Genomic DNA, 16606 nt, shown 5'->3' with positions numbered 1-16606 from the left:
TCTTAGATGGATCCTGACAGGCCTTCACACAGGGACAGGCCTAGCGAACGCGAACCAGCTTGCAGACACAACACTGTACCATGAATCCACATGCGCACACACAAGAGGTCAAAACAAATTTACTTGCAGACAAAACCTCAATGCAAATACCTGCAAACATAACACCTAAACACAGACAAGCCCACAGAGAACCATAAAAGCCAAACCCTTATGCAGTCATGGCAGCCCAACAAAACACCAAACGTAAGCAAGACAACCAGCACAAACAAAAGTGTAGCTAGATCACCCTAACAGAGACACACAAATATACACAGATACATACAGTGGTACAACAGCCTCACACTAGCACAGTGCCACAAGGTATCAGCATGTGTTGACACTGGAATATGCACTGAACCCAAGAAAGCATGCCCCTGCAGGGTTTTCCCAAGAGAATACGCCAGGCCAAGTAGACACCAGAGACATGTTGGCTCCTGGGTTTGCTATCCAGCTGCTCAGATTCCACAGGCTATATCAGATTTCTTTCCTTTGCAGCTGTTTCAGCTTGCCAAACACATCCAACCTCCCACAGTGCACATTCCTTCTCTCACTTTTCCAAACCCTACATTTGTTACCAGCACCTTCCTCTGTCTCTGCACAAAATCATTTACAAAATGACACCCATCCTAGCCTTTAAGCAATCACCAAACTTCACCAACCCAATCACTAGAAACAAACTTCCAATGGCCTAAAGCACACCAAATGCCAGGACAAAAAATATAAAACCTGCCAATACATTTCCACCACTCCCATTATAACTAGCTCCCACAACTGGGTGCTGCTCTGCTCCCTTCTCCTCCAGTGGCAGCTCCCCCTCCTGCTCCTGTCTCTGCTGTGCCACTCCAGGTGGGCTGGTGGGGGCAAGTTTCAGCTGGGCAGCTCCCACCGGAGGCAATGGGAGCAGAGCAGCACCTGGATGGCTGCAGCCAAGCTAGGAACAGCCCTGCCAGAAACTGCATGCCAGCCCAGGCTAGAGCTAGGCTGGTGGATGCAAGCAGGAGCATGGTGCAAGCTGCCCCAGGCAGGGATTGGCCTCATGTGATGCACCACGGGGGCAACCAGCCCCTACACACACACGTACGCACTGCCCCTCCCCCCACCCCGCACCGTCCCACATACCGCCATACACACACCCCACACAGGGCCCCAAGCTGTCACCACCCTGCAACCCAACCCTGTGATCCCAGCCTTGCCTGCCTGTCCCGCTTCCAAACACTGCTCCCCATCTGCCCAAAGGCCCATAGGGAGTTTTGGTGAGTTGTTGCATATGTGGGGGCTGACCCAGCCCACAACAACTCATCAAAACTCTTTATGTGGCCCACGGGCCCAAATAATTGCCCACCCCTGGTATATATAGAGGTTGAGATGGTGTCCTGCAGCTGTCAACCTCTAACAGCTGACAGTCTATTGGTGGAAACTGTACCATCTACTGGTAGAAACTGTCTTTCAATCCAGTCCCCTGCAATCATAGGCAAATGTGTAATAGACCATGCCCAGGGGAGTCCACTCCAGGCCCACCCCTTGTACCAACAGCAGAGGCTGTTCCAGGGGGAGTTTTGCCCTGCTCAAATGTGTAGCACACACACAATGAGCTCTCATCTGCCCCCTCTTTTCAAAATCCTAGATCTCCTGACCACCAGCCATGAAACATTCATGCTTTGTGGTTTCTTCTAAGCTGCCCCTCACGCCTGGAAGGAAGGCTCATAATCAGCCTCCAAAGCCACCTTCTTGAAACTCCCCTTTGCTATGATGCCTACAATAACATGACAATGGCATGGTCACAAATGTAGTGATAACAGATGCAGAGCTTGGTGTGTTTAAAGCTGCCAGTTCTGAGCTCCATCACTAGTGACAGCTAAAGGTCTGAATTTCAGCTGGCAACTAGGAGGTCTGAATTTATTTATCACCACCTCCTGGAGTTTCCCTTGAAACCTGGTGGGATCTCAGACTAAAATAAGCACCAATTAATACCTATCATAGGGATAATGATACAAAAAGCCACCTTGCTTCCAGTGGCCTCCTGCCGTCTGCCTGGAAGCTGGATGTGAACGAGACAGAGTAATGGGGAAAGAGGGGAATGAGACATCTCAAGAGGGTGCCAAACTCACACTGGGAACATGGAAGAAACTTCCAGCCCTGGTGCATTTGAGAAACAACCAACCAAGAGTAAAGATGGGCAAAAATATCTAGAAAATAAGACATTTTCCCAAAGGACAATTGTGGAGAGAGTGAAACTCTTTGTGAGATCCCTTGTGAGGATCAAATTCTGTGAATTCAAATTCTGTGAATAGTTTCAGCTGGAAAGAAAAGAAGGAAAAAAAATCAGAAATTTAGAAATTGTCCCTGTCAAAAACACCTGTTTCATTCCAATATCTTCAAAACAATATTGTTCAGCATTACATCTTGAAAACCTTTGTTTTACATTTCAAACTAGACATCATTTTAAACAAAGGGAGGAGGCTGTTAAGAGTCATAAAAAAAAACCCAAAAAGTATTTCACTTTGGATAGAACAAAAATTTTTTTATGAAAAAAACATTTTTTTTTCCTTTTTATTTCATTCAAAAATGTGGAAAAACCTATCTGTCTAGATTAACCCGGATCATATTGCATTTCCAGTTTTGCAATATGGCCACCAAAATGAAAAATCCATCATTCACCCTGGTCTACCCATAAGGCTGTAGTAAATCAAGGAGGTGGGGGGAGCATATGGAGAAAGTCAGCATGGCTTTTGGATGTACTGGGACTGGGCCAAAAGTGATGGTTGTCAAGCAGCTGAGGTTCTTTGGGTAGATGTGATGTCTTTTATTAGACCAACTAAATAGTTGGAAAAATGTGTTCTTTGCAAACACCCTTCTTGTTCTTCTTGTCAAGCAGGGAGGTTTTCATTCAAGTTGGCATCCTCATGGCTGGCCATGTCCAGTCTGCATCTTCCAGTCTGTGAGGGACCCCACAGGCCTGGTCCCAGCCACCACAGAAACAGCCCCAATAGCCTACTTGCTTCCCTCCATATATTTCACATCTCTCCATTTTTTCTCTGCTTGTGTCTCATCCTTCGCTGTCAGTGTTTCCCTTCGGCTTTTTCCCCAATCTCTCCCACCCCCACCCTTGCAACCCCCTGTCTGCATGACATCTCTCCTCCTCCTGCCCCCCCCTCCCATGTTTCTCTCTCTCTCCCTGTCCCTGAGATCCCGTGGGTAGGCATTTATCCCTGTCAATCTCTTCATCCTTTTTCCTCTCATCTCGGTGGGGTCTGCAGCCAGCTCTCCTGTTGCTCAGAGATGTGGAGGCGGTTGCTAAGAGACAGTGAAACGTCAGTTTCTGGCCCTCGAGGAAAAAAAAGAGAGAGAGAAGGAGAGAGAGAGAGAAGGGAGGAGGGGGAGGAGGAGGAGGAGAGCTGGGGAAAGACCTGGTTGAATTGACAGACTCAGCAGCAGCCTTATTTGCTGCAATTTAATGAGAGACATTGCATTTCTCCCAACTTCCCTCGCACCCTTGCCAATCCCCGGAGAAAAGGACAGACAGAGAACGGGGAAGCAGTGAGAGGCCAAGGAGCAACAGGGGCCACTGGCCAAAGACCCAGGAACACACGCAAAGGAGCAGGGGGAAGAGAAAGCCAGCTGCTCCAGCAAAGAAGATGGGGCAGCAAAGGAAGAGGGGAGACACTTGTCTCCATGAAAGCTGAGCTGAAAATTTCCCTGGGCTAAAGTGAGTAGTGCCCTTCATTAACTGGGTAGAGTGGAGTGGTGCAGGGGGAAGGGCTTTGTGGGGAGGGATGGAGAAGGAACAGGGTGTGTGTGTGTGTGTGTGTGTGTATGTGTGCGTGCGTGCGTACACTGGGTGTGTCCTAGAGGGTGGGGGCTGGGACTGTATGGTCATCCACTGGGTTCATCCCTGGTGGACTGGGCCAGTACGGCAAAAATGAGATGACCCCAGCTCATGGCTGGAGATAAGAGAAGTGCCTGGGGGGTCACAAGGAACAGGGGTGGTGATTGCATGGGCAGGGTGTGGGCACTGCAGGGGTATGTGGCTTATTCTGCATGGTGTATGGCCGGGAGGTGGGAAAGGGGGGTTAGAGCCAGTACTGAGAGGAAGATATTTGGCAGGGAAGGTGTATGTGAGCAAGAGCAAAGGAAGGTGTATGCCACCAGGAAAAAAGACTGAGAGAAAGAAAGATGGCCAGGCAAAGGGAGTAAGGAAGAAAGCAAGCACAGGAAGAGAGAGCTGGAATGGCACAGGGTTCCTCAGGTGACGGAAGTGCATCAACGGAGATGGCCAGTGAAGTGGGGGGTGGAAAGGAGAGCAAGAGATGGGTGACAGCAACAGCTAGCTCATCTGTGGGGAGATCCAGGACTGAAGGAACAAGGCATCTGCAGGGGAGGACTTAGGTGACAGGCAGAGGAGTGAGGGAAAGCCCAAGACTGGTATAGGACAGGGTGATAGGGAGTAGGAACAAGGTGCAAGAGAAGGATGGCATGGGGTGCCTGGACTAACAAGGGGCCCTTTGAAGGGGGACATTGCTGGGGGTGCCTGAGCAAAGATAGATGGAAAGCACAGATGCTAAGACTTCCCTTCTTCCACCCATAGCTGTTCACAGATCTTGAGGGACTTTCAGTCAAGGTCAGTGGAATTGTAGCCCTATTTCTTCTGCCTGCTGAGACAAATCTATACAGATGATTGAGAGCCATTGGCACAGCTGCCTGGATGCGGGGAGCCCAGGCTGAGAAAAGCAGGTCAGGACTGAGAGGCACCATCAGATTTGTGTAAAATGGGGGAAAGAGGAAAGCCAAGGTCTGAAGGAGCAGTGAGGGGATCCCAGCTTCAGAGGAGTAGCTGGGGCCTCATAGTGTAAAAGCAACAAAGGTGTTGCAGAATAACTCAGAACAGAGCCAGAGTGCAGAGTAAGGAAGGGCAGAGAGCTAGGTGGACAGACAGAAAGGCACCAGGGGACAGGTAACCTCATTGCTGAGTCTTTCATTCCCACATTTCCTTGGCAGGTTGCACAACCAGACCACGGTCACTGCCTGCTAGGAAAGTGGGAGTGCATAACAAGCCAAGGATTACATCCCTGGGACTCCCAGCCCTTCACTTCTTCCCAGACCTTCAAGCATTCCATGAACTCTGATCTAATCCCGCACAGCCAGCAGAAGTTATGGCCTCGGAGAAGGCTGCTTTCCAGGCTTAGTCTCTCCTGATCTTGCCAAGACATCAGAAGGGATTTGGCAAAAGCCACTCCAGGAAACTATCGGGTGCTTCTGTCTTCAGTTTGATGCCCAGGAGGCTGACCTGCTCTGCACATCACCTTCCCAACTCTTGTTTCTTTCGCGAATGACTTTCCTCTGCTTGGACTTTAAAATAACCTCAGTGCCTCTGGAAAAAACCCCAGGGCTCCCACACATCCCCAACAACAGGAACCGGATTTATTCTGCTGTTGAGATATACCTCTGGTTTCCAGGGGGTTAAATTTCATTGACCTGATTCCCAGCTCCAGGAGAAAGACATCAGTTGTGCTACATGCCCAGCAAGCAAGCAGCAAAAAGGGGGAGTAAGGACATGTCTTTTGTTGGCTTGAACTGTCATCTTCAGCACATTGATGAACTGGATTAAGGATCCTGGGTTTTATTTGCTTTTCCTCCACGTTTGGGTCTCTTTACATTCAAATGGAGGTGGTAGCCAGAAAGATTTAGCTGGGACTCATTCTCCTCTGCATGCCATGCCTTATAAAGGGTGAAGCTCAGCCAAAGCCCAGCAAAGGACCCCTTTTTCTCTTGGCCTTCTGTTGTGGTGCATGTGCAGTGGCTCTAAATCGTGGCTTAGGATGGTGTTGAGGCTCTGTCTCCCCTGCTCTTCCCATGCAGCCAGAATGTAGCATTGCTGTCCTGCATGACTGACCCCTCATCTCTGGGCCACCTTCTTCCACCACCTCTCTCCCTTGCTGACTCCTGGCCCTCCCTCCTCTGCCATGTTCCTGCCAGCCCACTAAAATGGGCACAGGACATGTCTGCCTGCGAGGAAAACAGCCGGTGCCCCACCATCACCCCGCCATGATCCTGGGGTCCTTCCTTGTAGCAGTGGCAATGGCTTTCACCAGCGCCAGTGCCAGCTGCCCTGTTCTCTGCACCTGCCACAACCAGGTGGTGGACTGCAGTGGACAACGGCTTTTCTCGGTGCCTCCTGACCTGCCTCTGGACACCAGGAACCTAAGCCTAGCACATAATCGAATTGCAAGCATCCCCCCAGGCTACCTCACCTGCTATGCCGAGCTGAGAGTGCTTGACCTGAGGAACAACTCCCTGGCTGAGTTACCCACTGGGCTCTTCCTGACTGCCAAGCGGCTTGTCCATCTGGATCTGAGCTACAACAACTTCAGCCACGTAGCAGCGGACATGTTCCAAGAGGCCCACAGCCTGATGAGGATTGACCTAAGCCACAATCCATGGCTGAGGAAGGTGCATCCCCAGGCTTTCCGAGGGCTGGCACAGCTCCATGACCTGGACCTCAGCTATGGGGGGCTGTCCTTCCTCAGCCTTGAAGCCCTCGAAGGCCTCCCAGGGCTGGTGACCTTGCAAATCGGGGGTAATCCCTGGGTGTGTGGTTGCACCATGGAGCCACTCTTGAAGTGGCTGAGGAACAGGATCCAGCGCTGCACATCAGGTGCGTAGCACACAGCATGATCTCATCAGTTGTCCCACTTCCTCCCAGTGGCAACCAGAATGGCCTAGATTTGTAGGTCCAGATCAAGAGAGGAGCCTATCCAGAGTCCTCTACTGGGGCCAGAAAATCCAGTTCTGGTGTTTCTTCTCCCATAGGCTGAGATTAGAGTCCAATTCAGAGGGTGGAAGACTCCAGATACTTACGCCAGTCCTTCAAAGTGCATCCAGAATCCTTTACAGATGGACCTGGAAGTGTGCTGCTGCAATAGCTCAGGGTGGGCAGGCTGCAAGTTGAGACAGAAGGGTGTCAGCAGAGCCATGCATTCTGGGGAACCCAGCATAAGAGTGGCAGAGAATGGTGTGACTGTGGGATGCTGGCAGAGCTCCGTGTTTTGTGAGAAGAGGTAGAGCTGCTATTGAGAGGAATTAAATGCACAGGCAAGGTTGGGTGGGATATAATGGTGGGAAACAGGCATGCAGGATGGTGCTGTAGGGCAGAAGTGCTGTTCCTGTTAGAAATTAGCATGCTTTAAACTTGCTGATCTTGGGAAATGTGACTTTGCCTCTCTCTGTCCTTGCAATGACAGATGCACAGCTAACAAAGGGAACCACATACATCTACCCCTCCTCCACTTCCCTCCGCCCTGTATGGATTCTTATGTCATTAGTTCTCTCTTGCCCTTGCTGCTTATTACACAAGCTTCAGGCTGCCAGAGCTCAAGAAGGAGTGGGAGGGGAAATTCCTCCAGAGACTGTTTACAGCTCAGGTGGAACCAAAATACAGTGGTTCTAACAAAAAACTTTCCCTCAGGTCTGGGGATTCCCCTAATACTTCTGTTTTTCATTGCATCCTTCAGAAAAACCTTAGCAGTCATTGCACAATAAAGCTGCTTCCGATCCTTAATTAAATAGATTTTTCTCATAAACGTAGAGTATCTGGATGATACATTTGGGTCTGATACACCCTCATCACCTGATGATTTTGCATCATGGAAGCCTGATGTCATGTCATGTTTGGTGACGGAAATGCATTGTGCAAAAGGTCATAGAGTCATGACATGGTGTTGCAGAGATATTCTGTCTCATGTGGTGATGCTCAACCTCAGGCCCACAGTCCAGGTGAGCCAAGCCATGTCATTTGCCTCATGGTGCTCCCCACAAGTCCAGAAATTTGGCAGTGGGGGAGCACCATTCCCCTACCACCAAATTTCCAAGCCCTGTGAGCCAAATGACATGACTAAGGGCACTGGATTGGGTTGGGCTAGCAAGTTGGGCCCAATCCAGCATGCACACAGCATCACTGATCTTGATCTAGCAAGTACAGAGCAGGGCAGCAGGCCTGATCCAGTGCACATGTGCCCAAGCCACAGGCCCCATTTGGTGTGCACATGGGGCCAGGGTGACAGGCCCAATCTGACATTCATGGGGCTGGGGTCAGAGTGGTGGGCCTGATCCAGTGCACCTGGGGCCAGAGCTCAATTTGACATGTTGGGTTGTACTGCATTGCACTAGCATGCACCTTTGCTGGATCGGACCCATGGACCAATCCAGTGCACCAGATTCAGCCTCCAGACTGAACCGGCACCACTCATTTGGCCTGAAGCCCAGAAAGGTGGGGCTCCACTGATCTAATGTATCTATCTACTCACCTGATTTGTGCCTTTGTGCCTAGTTGGATGGCACCATCACTAATTCTCCAAAGATACCTGCTGAAGAATGCATTGCATTTGAAAGCTTGTCTAACTTTATTCCAACCACACACTTTGTCCAATAAAAGCTACCACCCCCCCCCAAAAGTTCCTGCCTCTCATAGAATTCCTGGATCATCACAGCTACAACATCTTTCTAACACTATCATAATTTGGAGTGCCTTAAATGTTATATGCCCATCATGAGTCTCTATCAGCCTGATTTTCAGAAGTGACTGGATTTGCACCTCCCAATACAGAACCCATGTAGAAAACTGGTGCTTGGCACCTCTGAAAGCTAAGCTCAGTATATTTCCAGTTGAGCTTCCAAAAGATTTAAGTTTCAAAATTGGACAGATGCTTTAGAGTCGGTGTGTGATGGTGCTGCATCTTGCTGTGGTTCATCTTTGTGTCTTGCACCAGAGATACTGAGTCAGTTTGTGACAAGGAAACAGATTTGTGTTGTGACATGGTATAATAGTGGGTAAGTATTTAAAGTGGCCCTAAGATGAAGTAGCTACAGTGACAAGTAGTGGCATAAAGATTTAAGTTTTAAAAAATTCAACGGAGCTGTACTACAATATCAGGATCTAAATGTCCCCATGGCAACTGATGATGGTCCCAGATAATGAAGTTCACAAGACGGCATCCTTATTAGCTGGGAACTCCATGCAGGTGTGAAAACGAACAAGGTGATCCTTTGCCTTGAAGGATCTCTTTCCAGATGCAAGTGAATATTTTTCACTGATACTGTACAGATAAAGAAATCAAGGTGCAAAAAAGCTAAAAGAGTCAAATCAGGCGACTGCCACTGAGCTGAAACAGAACCCAGGACCACAACTGAAATTGTAGAGTCAAGGCTCCCTGTTGGGGAAGGGGATGGTGGTGTACCTGTCCAGAGTAAGTTCTCAAATCTGTTTCTCTCTCTTCCTCATCTACCCATTTTTCATTGTAGATTCCCAGCTGGCTGAGTGCCGAGCCCCCCCAGAAGTTGAAGGTGCCCCCTTGTTCTCACTGACAGAGGAGAGTTTCAAGGCCTGTCATCTGACCTTGACATTAGACGATTATCTCTTCATTGCCTTTGTGGGCTTTGTGGTCTCCATTGCTTCCGTGGCTACCAACTTCCTGTTGGGCATCACCGCAAACTGCTGCCACCGCTGGAGCAAAGCCAGTGAGGACGAGGAAATATAAGATAGTTCCTCCTGCTTTTTTGCTGCCTGAGAAAAACCCTGGAGGATCAGGGCCTCCCTGGCTGGTGAGGGCACCGAGCCTGACTATGCTCCGCCATGATTCATGCCCCCTCTGTTTAGTCCTGGTGCTGTTGCAGACTACTCTGTGCTTCAACCCCTTCTGCAATCCAGTGTGGGGACCAGTCCTTCTCTACCCTCAAGATTTAACTAATCCCAAGGCTGCTGTCACCAGAAGAATGAGGCCTCCAAGTGCAGGGATATCTCACTGTGCCTTGTACTAGCCCCTTTGCACTGGCAGAGACATTGGAAACAGCCAACAAGCCAAGGCCTGACAGATCATGAAATACAGGACTTTCCAAACAAGGTCATCCCCACTGTGTCCCCTACGAAAACCTACAACATGCAAGACTCACACACTTGTTCTTGTACAACACCTGCCAACAAGTTGAAGGTACTCCACCTGAGAGACCTGTGACTCCCAGGTATATTAAGAGTTGGAGTTATTTTCTTTTTTTTCTTTGTATTAATTAGGAAAATAATATGTCACAGGCCTCAAGTGAATTTTCACAAATGCAGCTCTCCAAGCATGGACAGCTACAGGCTGTTCATCTTTTTCATGGCTGTAGAACCTATGGCCTCAGAAATCATAGAGCCCACCTATTCTGCCCATGCATTTAGTAGCTGTGGGCTTGGAAACCATGGTACCTAGGCTGTAGCACCACCAAAAGTCCTGAGATGAAACATCCTAATAGGCCATAGAGTCCTACCATATCCTAAGCTCTGCATTCAGGCAGGTTCACCTCACTGGAGTCCTGCCCTTGAGGCACACAGCAGTGGCTGGTTGGATGTTGTGACAGTCAAGGCTCATCTGTTTTCTGGGTGACCCTTTACTAGGAATGTGTCCAGTGGTGGTCAGGTGCTCTGTTTAGGTGCCAGTGGGATTTCTATCTTGATGTAGTTTGGTTTCAGCAGAGTTGAGAAGTCCCAGGCAATAGATTGAAGTTGTGCAATGACTAGACAAAGGGCAGAGAGATACAGGGTAAGGAGCTGCACCGGCAAATCTGTGTGGTAGCCCAACACTCAAATAACAGGGAAGACCAGGCTTGGGAATAGAGAAGCATCAACAGAGCCGTGTGTATGAGGTGGGGTAGAAGCCCAGGGCTGGGCCAGAAGCCGGCTACAGGTCAGCAGTATAAGCACTAGCAGAGTTTTGAAGGAGTCCAGGGCCAGGCAGGCAGAGGGCTGCATGCTGGTAGTGAGAAGCACTGACTGAGATGTGGGCAGGGACCCCAGAACCAGAACTGCAGGAGTAGTATAAGTTGGGACTGAAGACCAGAGTGAGTGAGAGCCTCAGAGAATAAAGAAGCAGCTCAAGGCTGCAACAGCAGGTGGTGCTGCAGGTCAGGATTTAAAGTGGTGCACCAGTACTAGTAGAAAGTGCCAGGGGGAGTACAGATACATCCGGCTGGTGACACTCACTGACAGACACACTGACCAGTCAGAACAATTGGCTTCCTCGCATCACAGACATTTGAAATAAATACAATCACCGATTTAAAAACAGATATATATGCTTGGAAAAAAGAAAAGGAGAGAAAGACTCTACTTTAGCCTAGCAACTTCTCGGATTAATCTTTCATTCTCCCAAGCAGCCTGGCATTTTTGAAGCATTGGGAAAGCATTAATCACTCATCTCCAAACCCTTCTGTGGTAGGTATTGGCCTTGCCTTTCAGATGGGAAAACTGAGGCACCAAGAGATTGATGTGACTTTATTCATGCCCCACAGCAATCCACTGGCAGAGCCAAGGATAGAAGAACCCAGGACACCCAGCTCCTCGAATTTCACATGAAGCACTGCACATGTAACCGTCAATCCAAACCATATCAAGAGCATTGAGGGCAGCAAGTAACCTTTGTGACTAGACTCAGCATTAAAGTTGGAGAAAATTTTGCTTTCAGATGGATTCAGATGTGTCACTGACATTTCAGGAAATGGCACAAAGAGATAACTCTAAAGACAATGTTCCCAGAGAGGGAACACGCTTCTAGGCCTATAACCTTCTCCTAGAGATCTCTGTGTGTTCTAACATATAGCTAAAATGCTTTGAGACTTACATCTTTTTTATTTTTTGCATAGAACTAGGACCAAACCAGATGCCAAATGCGACTGGAATGCCGGTGAGCTTTCCAGCTTTCATCATTCAGTTTTGCCAATGCTGGAAAGTTAGGAGGCAAAAATCTGTCTGTACAGGACAGACCCCTTTAAGAAGTTAGTGTCTACGTGGTTTGCAGAAGTATCTGCAGCTGATCCAAACAGGGCTAAAAAAAATAGAAGCCTTTAATTGCAGGGTAGATTTACATTCTGATCTTGTTTTCCTATATACCCTTCCCCAATAGGTTTCCTGTTGTTTCCTTGTCAAGACCTGGAAAGAGCACTTAGGTAAATGTAGCAGTTCCCTGATAAAAATTGTTTGCCCTCCTTTAGTCAAAAGACCCTTCGGTAGATTTCTTCCAAGTCTGAAAAGTGTGGTTTTGCTCTGGAAAGCACAATCTCAAAATGGCATCTTCTTGCTCGGCTGACCCATTGCTTGGGTATATCAGAGCAAGATCTGCCATGGGGCCTTCAGTGAGCTTGGCCTACTTTTTTTTAACTCTTAGCCTACAAAGTGATGACAGACAAGAAAAAGCAAGCTGGGTTCTCTCCCTTCCTTTGAGAATTGTTTTAACTGAGGTAGATTTTTTTAGAGACTCGTGTGATTCCCACTAGTGCAGTAGCTGAGTGTGGCTTTCAGTCTTCGCTGTGTTTTGTGTTGTGGAAGCACCAAGAAGGGATGGAGGTGGGGGCTAAAGGTCTCTCCACCTCAGCAGCAGAGTGTTTAGTCCAGCTGCCAAGAAAATAAGCTGCACCCATTGACATCAATGACAGAAGTGAGGTAGCCCTAGGAGGATGGGGAGCCAAGAATGCTTGAAACCCAGATCTTGAGCACAGTGCCAGGGGTACCCCTCACAATGGCATCATCAGCTCAGTTCCCAGAGTTGGCACAAATGGAGCAGCAATGGATGGGCAGTGCTTATTCCTTCAGCATCATGGCTGAGCACTGCAAAAGCAGTATGGATATACCCACACAATGACTTGACCAAGATTTTGATAACCAAGCAGGGAATTCACCCCACCTCACAGGTAAACAGCCTAACTTCTGGATGTCACTACCCATAGGCACTGCCCATAGCCTAACTTCTAGGTGGCAGTCACCATAGGTTTGCATGCCCTTTGACAGCATTGGGGGCTGCACAGGGGGTTGTGAGGGCAGAATGCATCTGACAAGTCTTACTGCCTGGAATTTGAAAAAAACTCCTCTGTCCAGCTTCTGAGGTAGGAAAGGTCCTCATCATAGAAAAGGGAAGACTGATTAAAAGTGCAAGGATGTGAGTAGGCTGAAACAGACTAAAAAATGGGCCTAGAGGTGAGACACGGGGTGACCATATGTCCCATTTTGGCAGGGACAGTCCCAGATTTTGTAGGCTGGTCCCAGCCAGTTGCTAAAAATTGAAATTAAAGTCCCAGAATTGCAGGGGTGCAGGACACAGTCTAGTGGAGAGGTGTGGAGGCATGGTGAGCCAGGCAGGTGGGTGGCAGGCACCACTGCTGCTGTACAGGAGCAAGGTGGGCAGACTAGAATGGTACCCATCCCAGCCCGCTCCCCATCTCCAGACACTGCACCACAGGAGCCAGGCCAGGCATGTGCAGATAGGATGGCGGCTGCTCTAGTCCATCTGCCTTGCACCTGCACAGCAGCAGTGGTGCCTGCCTACCCTCCTGCCTGCCACACCATGCCATTCCACCTCTGCACTGAACTATGCACCGTGCCTCTACCTGCAACAGTGTCACTGACTTTGGTGGGGAGGGGGGAGGAAGGGCAGTGTCCTGGATTCCCTTAAAAACAATATGGTCACCCTAGGCATAGAAAAGGGGCCCCTGAACAGCAACTCCAGGAAGAGACAGAAGGAGTCAATAGGCCTATTCTTTCCACTGGCATGTGTAGCCAAGGTTAAGGAACATGGAAAGAACCCAGTTTGGCATCTCAGCTCTTGGGGCTGACCCTGGAGGGCTAATACCTAGAAGGGTATATGAACTGGGTACATATGACAGAGACTCACCCTAAGGCAATGAAAATGGACCCATCCCTCCCTCACACTGACATTTTAACATTTTAACAGAGTTGTAATCCAGAGCAGATCCATGCCTTGAGTTTAAATTTTTTTAACTGTGTGTTCAGTGCATGTAGGTACAGTATTTATGTGTGTGTGTATGTGTGTGTGTGTGTGTGTGTATGTTCATATATGTGGTTTCAAAAATGTGCCAAGCTCAGACCATTAGCCTCCAGATGAAGGGAACCAGCTGGCCCAGCATCTTTTGTGCTCTCAGGCTGACACCATCACCTGTTTCTGCAGTGTCTGACAGCTTCTTCAATCCAAATGCAAAGCACGAGGGAGTCTTCTGCAGAGCTCTTGAATCCTGAATGGAGCCCAAGGGCCAGATTTTCAAAGGTGCTTATTTGCCCAGAGGCTGCACATAAGTGCTTAATGGGATTTTGAAAATTACTTAGTGCTTTTTTAAAAGCCCATTAGGCAGCTCTCTGAATCTTTAGGCCCCAAAATGCTTTTGAAAATGTGTTTTCAATACCTTTGGAAGTAGGAACTGACTGGGGACACCAGACAAGAGAGTTTTTATGACATGAGGTTGCCTGTAATAACAAGATGCTTGACTTAGCCCAGGCACACCTTTCTAGTCCTGATTGGGAGGCCATAACATTATTTGACTAGACATCACAGAGAAAAAGCCCATATAAAAACCAGAAGGGGTTCACAAACTTTTCCATCTAGTGGCTCCACAGGTTGCCATTCAGGTCCAGTTCTCTCCAGATGTTTTCTAAATCCTTTGCTCTATTCCCCCTTAGGAGAAAGAGCAGGAACTGGTGCAGTGTAGCAGCACCTGAGATAGATGAGGGAGGGCTTCATTATGTGGCTGATGAACTCAACACAGGTCTTAGACAAATTTGCCACATGATCCAAGACCCTCCCCACTGCAGTAATCCTCATTCCTTGTAAAGGAGTTTGCCAAAATTGTTTTAACACATTCATTTCTCTTTTTAAAAGCCTTTGTTCTCCCCAAAAAGACAAACACTTTAAATCTATTTTTATGAAGCCCCAAAATGAGGACATTTGGGTTTGAGGTTTTTCTTTTTCTGTTTGTCCCTCCCCGCAACCCCCCCACTTTGCCATTAGCAAAGAGAGAGGAAAAAAGGAGGAAAGTGAGAAAAGTGAAATCCTAAGTAATGCAAACACTAAAAGCTTTCAAAACCAAAAAGTTCTTTAAGAATTTATAAAAAAAACTCTGTTCATTTACAAAATGTTCTCTCTCTTTCAAAGAAACACAATAGGATTGTCTTTGTTTCTCCCTTTCCCCACCTATTCCATCCCTCTTTTCTCAGTGTGAAATTAAAGATGAAAAGGGGATAGAAGGGGAAGAAAGTAAAAAAAAATTAAAAAAGGAAAGGAAAGGAAAGAAAATAAAATGTCAAAAAAATTGTCAATTAAAAGTGAGAAAGAGATTGAAATACTTTTGGCCCAAAATTCTGATCATGTGTTCAACCTGTTGGATTCAGAGAGAGTTCCTGTTGTTGCTACATCATCATAAGAATTAAGAAAGTGTTGAGAGGCAAGGACCAGCAGAGCTATTTTCCTGAGTGCTGTTGGTGCTGCAATATCCCTAATCCAGGGAGTGAGGTATCCTGTCCATATCTTGGAAAACGTGCACTATCAATGCTACAGAATGGACATTGCTGGGTGGGAGTGCGCTTTAGCCATGAAGCTGGCTTTCCTTTTCTTCCCCCCATTTTTCCCCATTCTTCAGTTCCTTTGTTTTCTTTCTTTTTTCCCTCCAAGCAGCTGTCCTGTGCCGTACTGAGTGTTTGTGGGTGGGGAGGGGGAAGATGAAAATCTTTGTACGGAGAAGATTTTATAAACGTGAACTTTTGTAACTGTGAGACTTTTTCATAAATGTATATTAATAATAAAGACTGAATAGTTTAATCCAGAGTCTGGCACTGTGAGGTGAGGTCAAGACAAATGGGAAATGCAGAGGAGTGTGTGTATGTCTGTATGCGGCTAGATTCCAGTCCTGGCTATGCCACTGGCCTGCTAGGTAACCTTGGGACAGTCACTTTGCCACTTCATGCTGCAGTTTGCGTATCTGTAAAATGGGGAGAAAGACAGTGACTTCCTTTACAAAGTCATTGGAGATTTACTGATTTCAACTTGGGGGCTGCAAGAGCTGGGTACCAGTGTTCCCATGGTACCAAGCAGCACCATACTGAGATTCCAGGATGCTTCACATGAACAACTTCCCAAACAGGCAGCAGCAGAACTGCTTTCATGCAGTGCTACAGGCTGATGAGCTAATTAGCTTGAGCCAGCTCTATGTGAGCAGAGCAATGCTTCTTCCATTCTGGAGCTAGGATGTGTAGAATTCACTTAGAGGCATGGCTGAGAAGGCGACTGCTAGGGAAATGGAGGTGGACCATGAACTGCAGGATGTGGGGACAGATAAGGGTGGAGAGCAATGGGATTTAGAGCCTTAGGGTGTGGAGGCAGACCATGGGGCTGTGCAGGGCTGTTGAAGGCAGTCTGCAGGATCAGAAGGGCTGAGAAACACTGTCCTAGAATATTTGTATGAGCAAGAAAATAGTGTGTCTTCTGAATGTGCGTACGATTGTGAGGTGCGTCCCTGCAATACAGGGACTGTGTCTGTTTCCGGAGTGCATAAGTGCACATGTAAGTGCACTTGGGTATGTACGTCTGTATCTAAAACATACATGTAAGTCAGAGCAGAAGTATGTGTATGTGCATACAAGGGAGCATCTGTGTCTGCCATGATAAGTATAAATTTATGGTGGTGGAGATCTGGGAATGTGTGTGTGTAATGTATGTGTGTGCATGCATACATGCAGGACAGTGCATGCATGTTTCTGTTATTT

General features: G+C 47.9%; 1 protein-coding gene across 1 annotated transcript; it reads left to right on the top strand.

Moving 5' to 3' along the window:
• The first annotated feature begins 3432 nt into the window (after nt 1–3432).
• LRRC55 (leucine rich repeat containing 55) lies at nt 3433–15660 on the top strand. The gene is made up of 3 exons (XM_090032144.1): nt 3433–3745; nt 5035–6691; nt 9334–15660. The coding sequence occupies exons 2-3, from the start codon at nt 6022–6024 to the stop codon at nt 9567–9569; spliced, it is 906 nt and encodes a 301-aa protein (XP_089888270.1). The 5' UTR covers nt 3433–3745; nt 5035–6021; the 3' UTR covers nt 9570–15660.
• Nucleotides 15661–16606: the final 946 nt, after the last annotated feature.

This window comes from Crocodylus siamensis, chromosome 2 (assembly GCF_052110815.1).
Source record: "Crocodylus siamensis isolate JL-2025a chromosome 2, ASM5211081v1, whole genome shotgun sequence".
Taxonomy (NCBI): domain Eukaryota; kingdom Metazoa; phylum Chordata; order Crocodylia; family Crocodylidae; genus Crocodylus; species Crocodylus siamensis.
The sequence above is the reverse complement of the archived record's forward strand: the minus strand, read 5'-3'. Positions and strand labels throughout refer to the sequence as shown.

What these genes read in the sequence shown, in the direction of transcription:
- LRRC55 (XM_090032144.1), top strand. Translation starts at nt 6,022, where the DNA reads ATGGGCACAGGACATGTCTGCCTGCGAGGAAAACAGCCGGTGCCCCAC. An exon ending in GATCCAGCGCTGCACATCAG is followed by an intron (nt 6,692 to 9,333) that starts GTGCGTAGCACA and finishes TTTTCATTGTAG; the next exon opens with ATTCCCAGCTGGCTGAGTGC.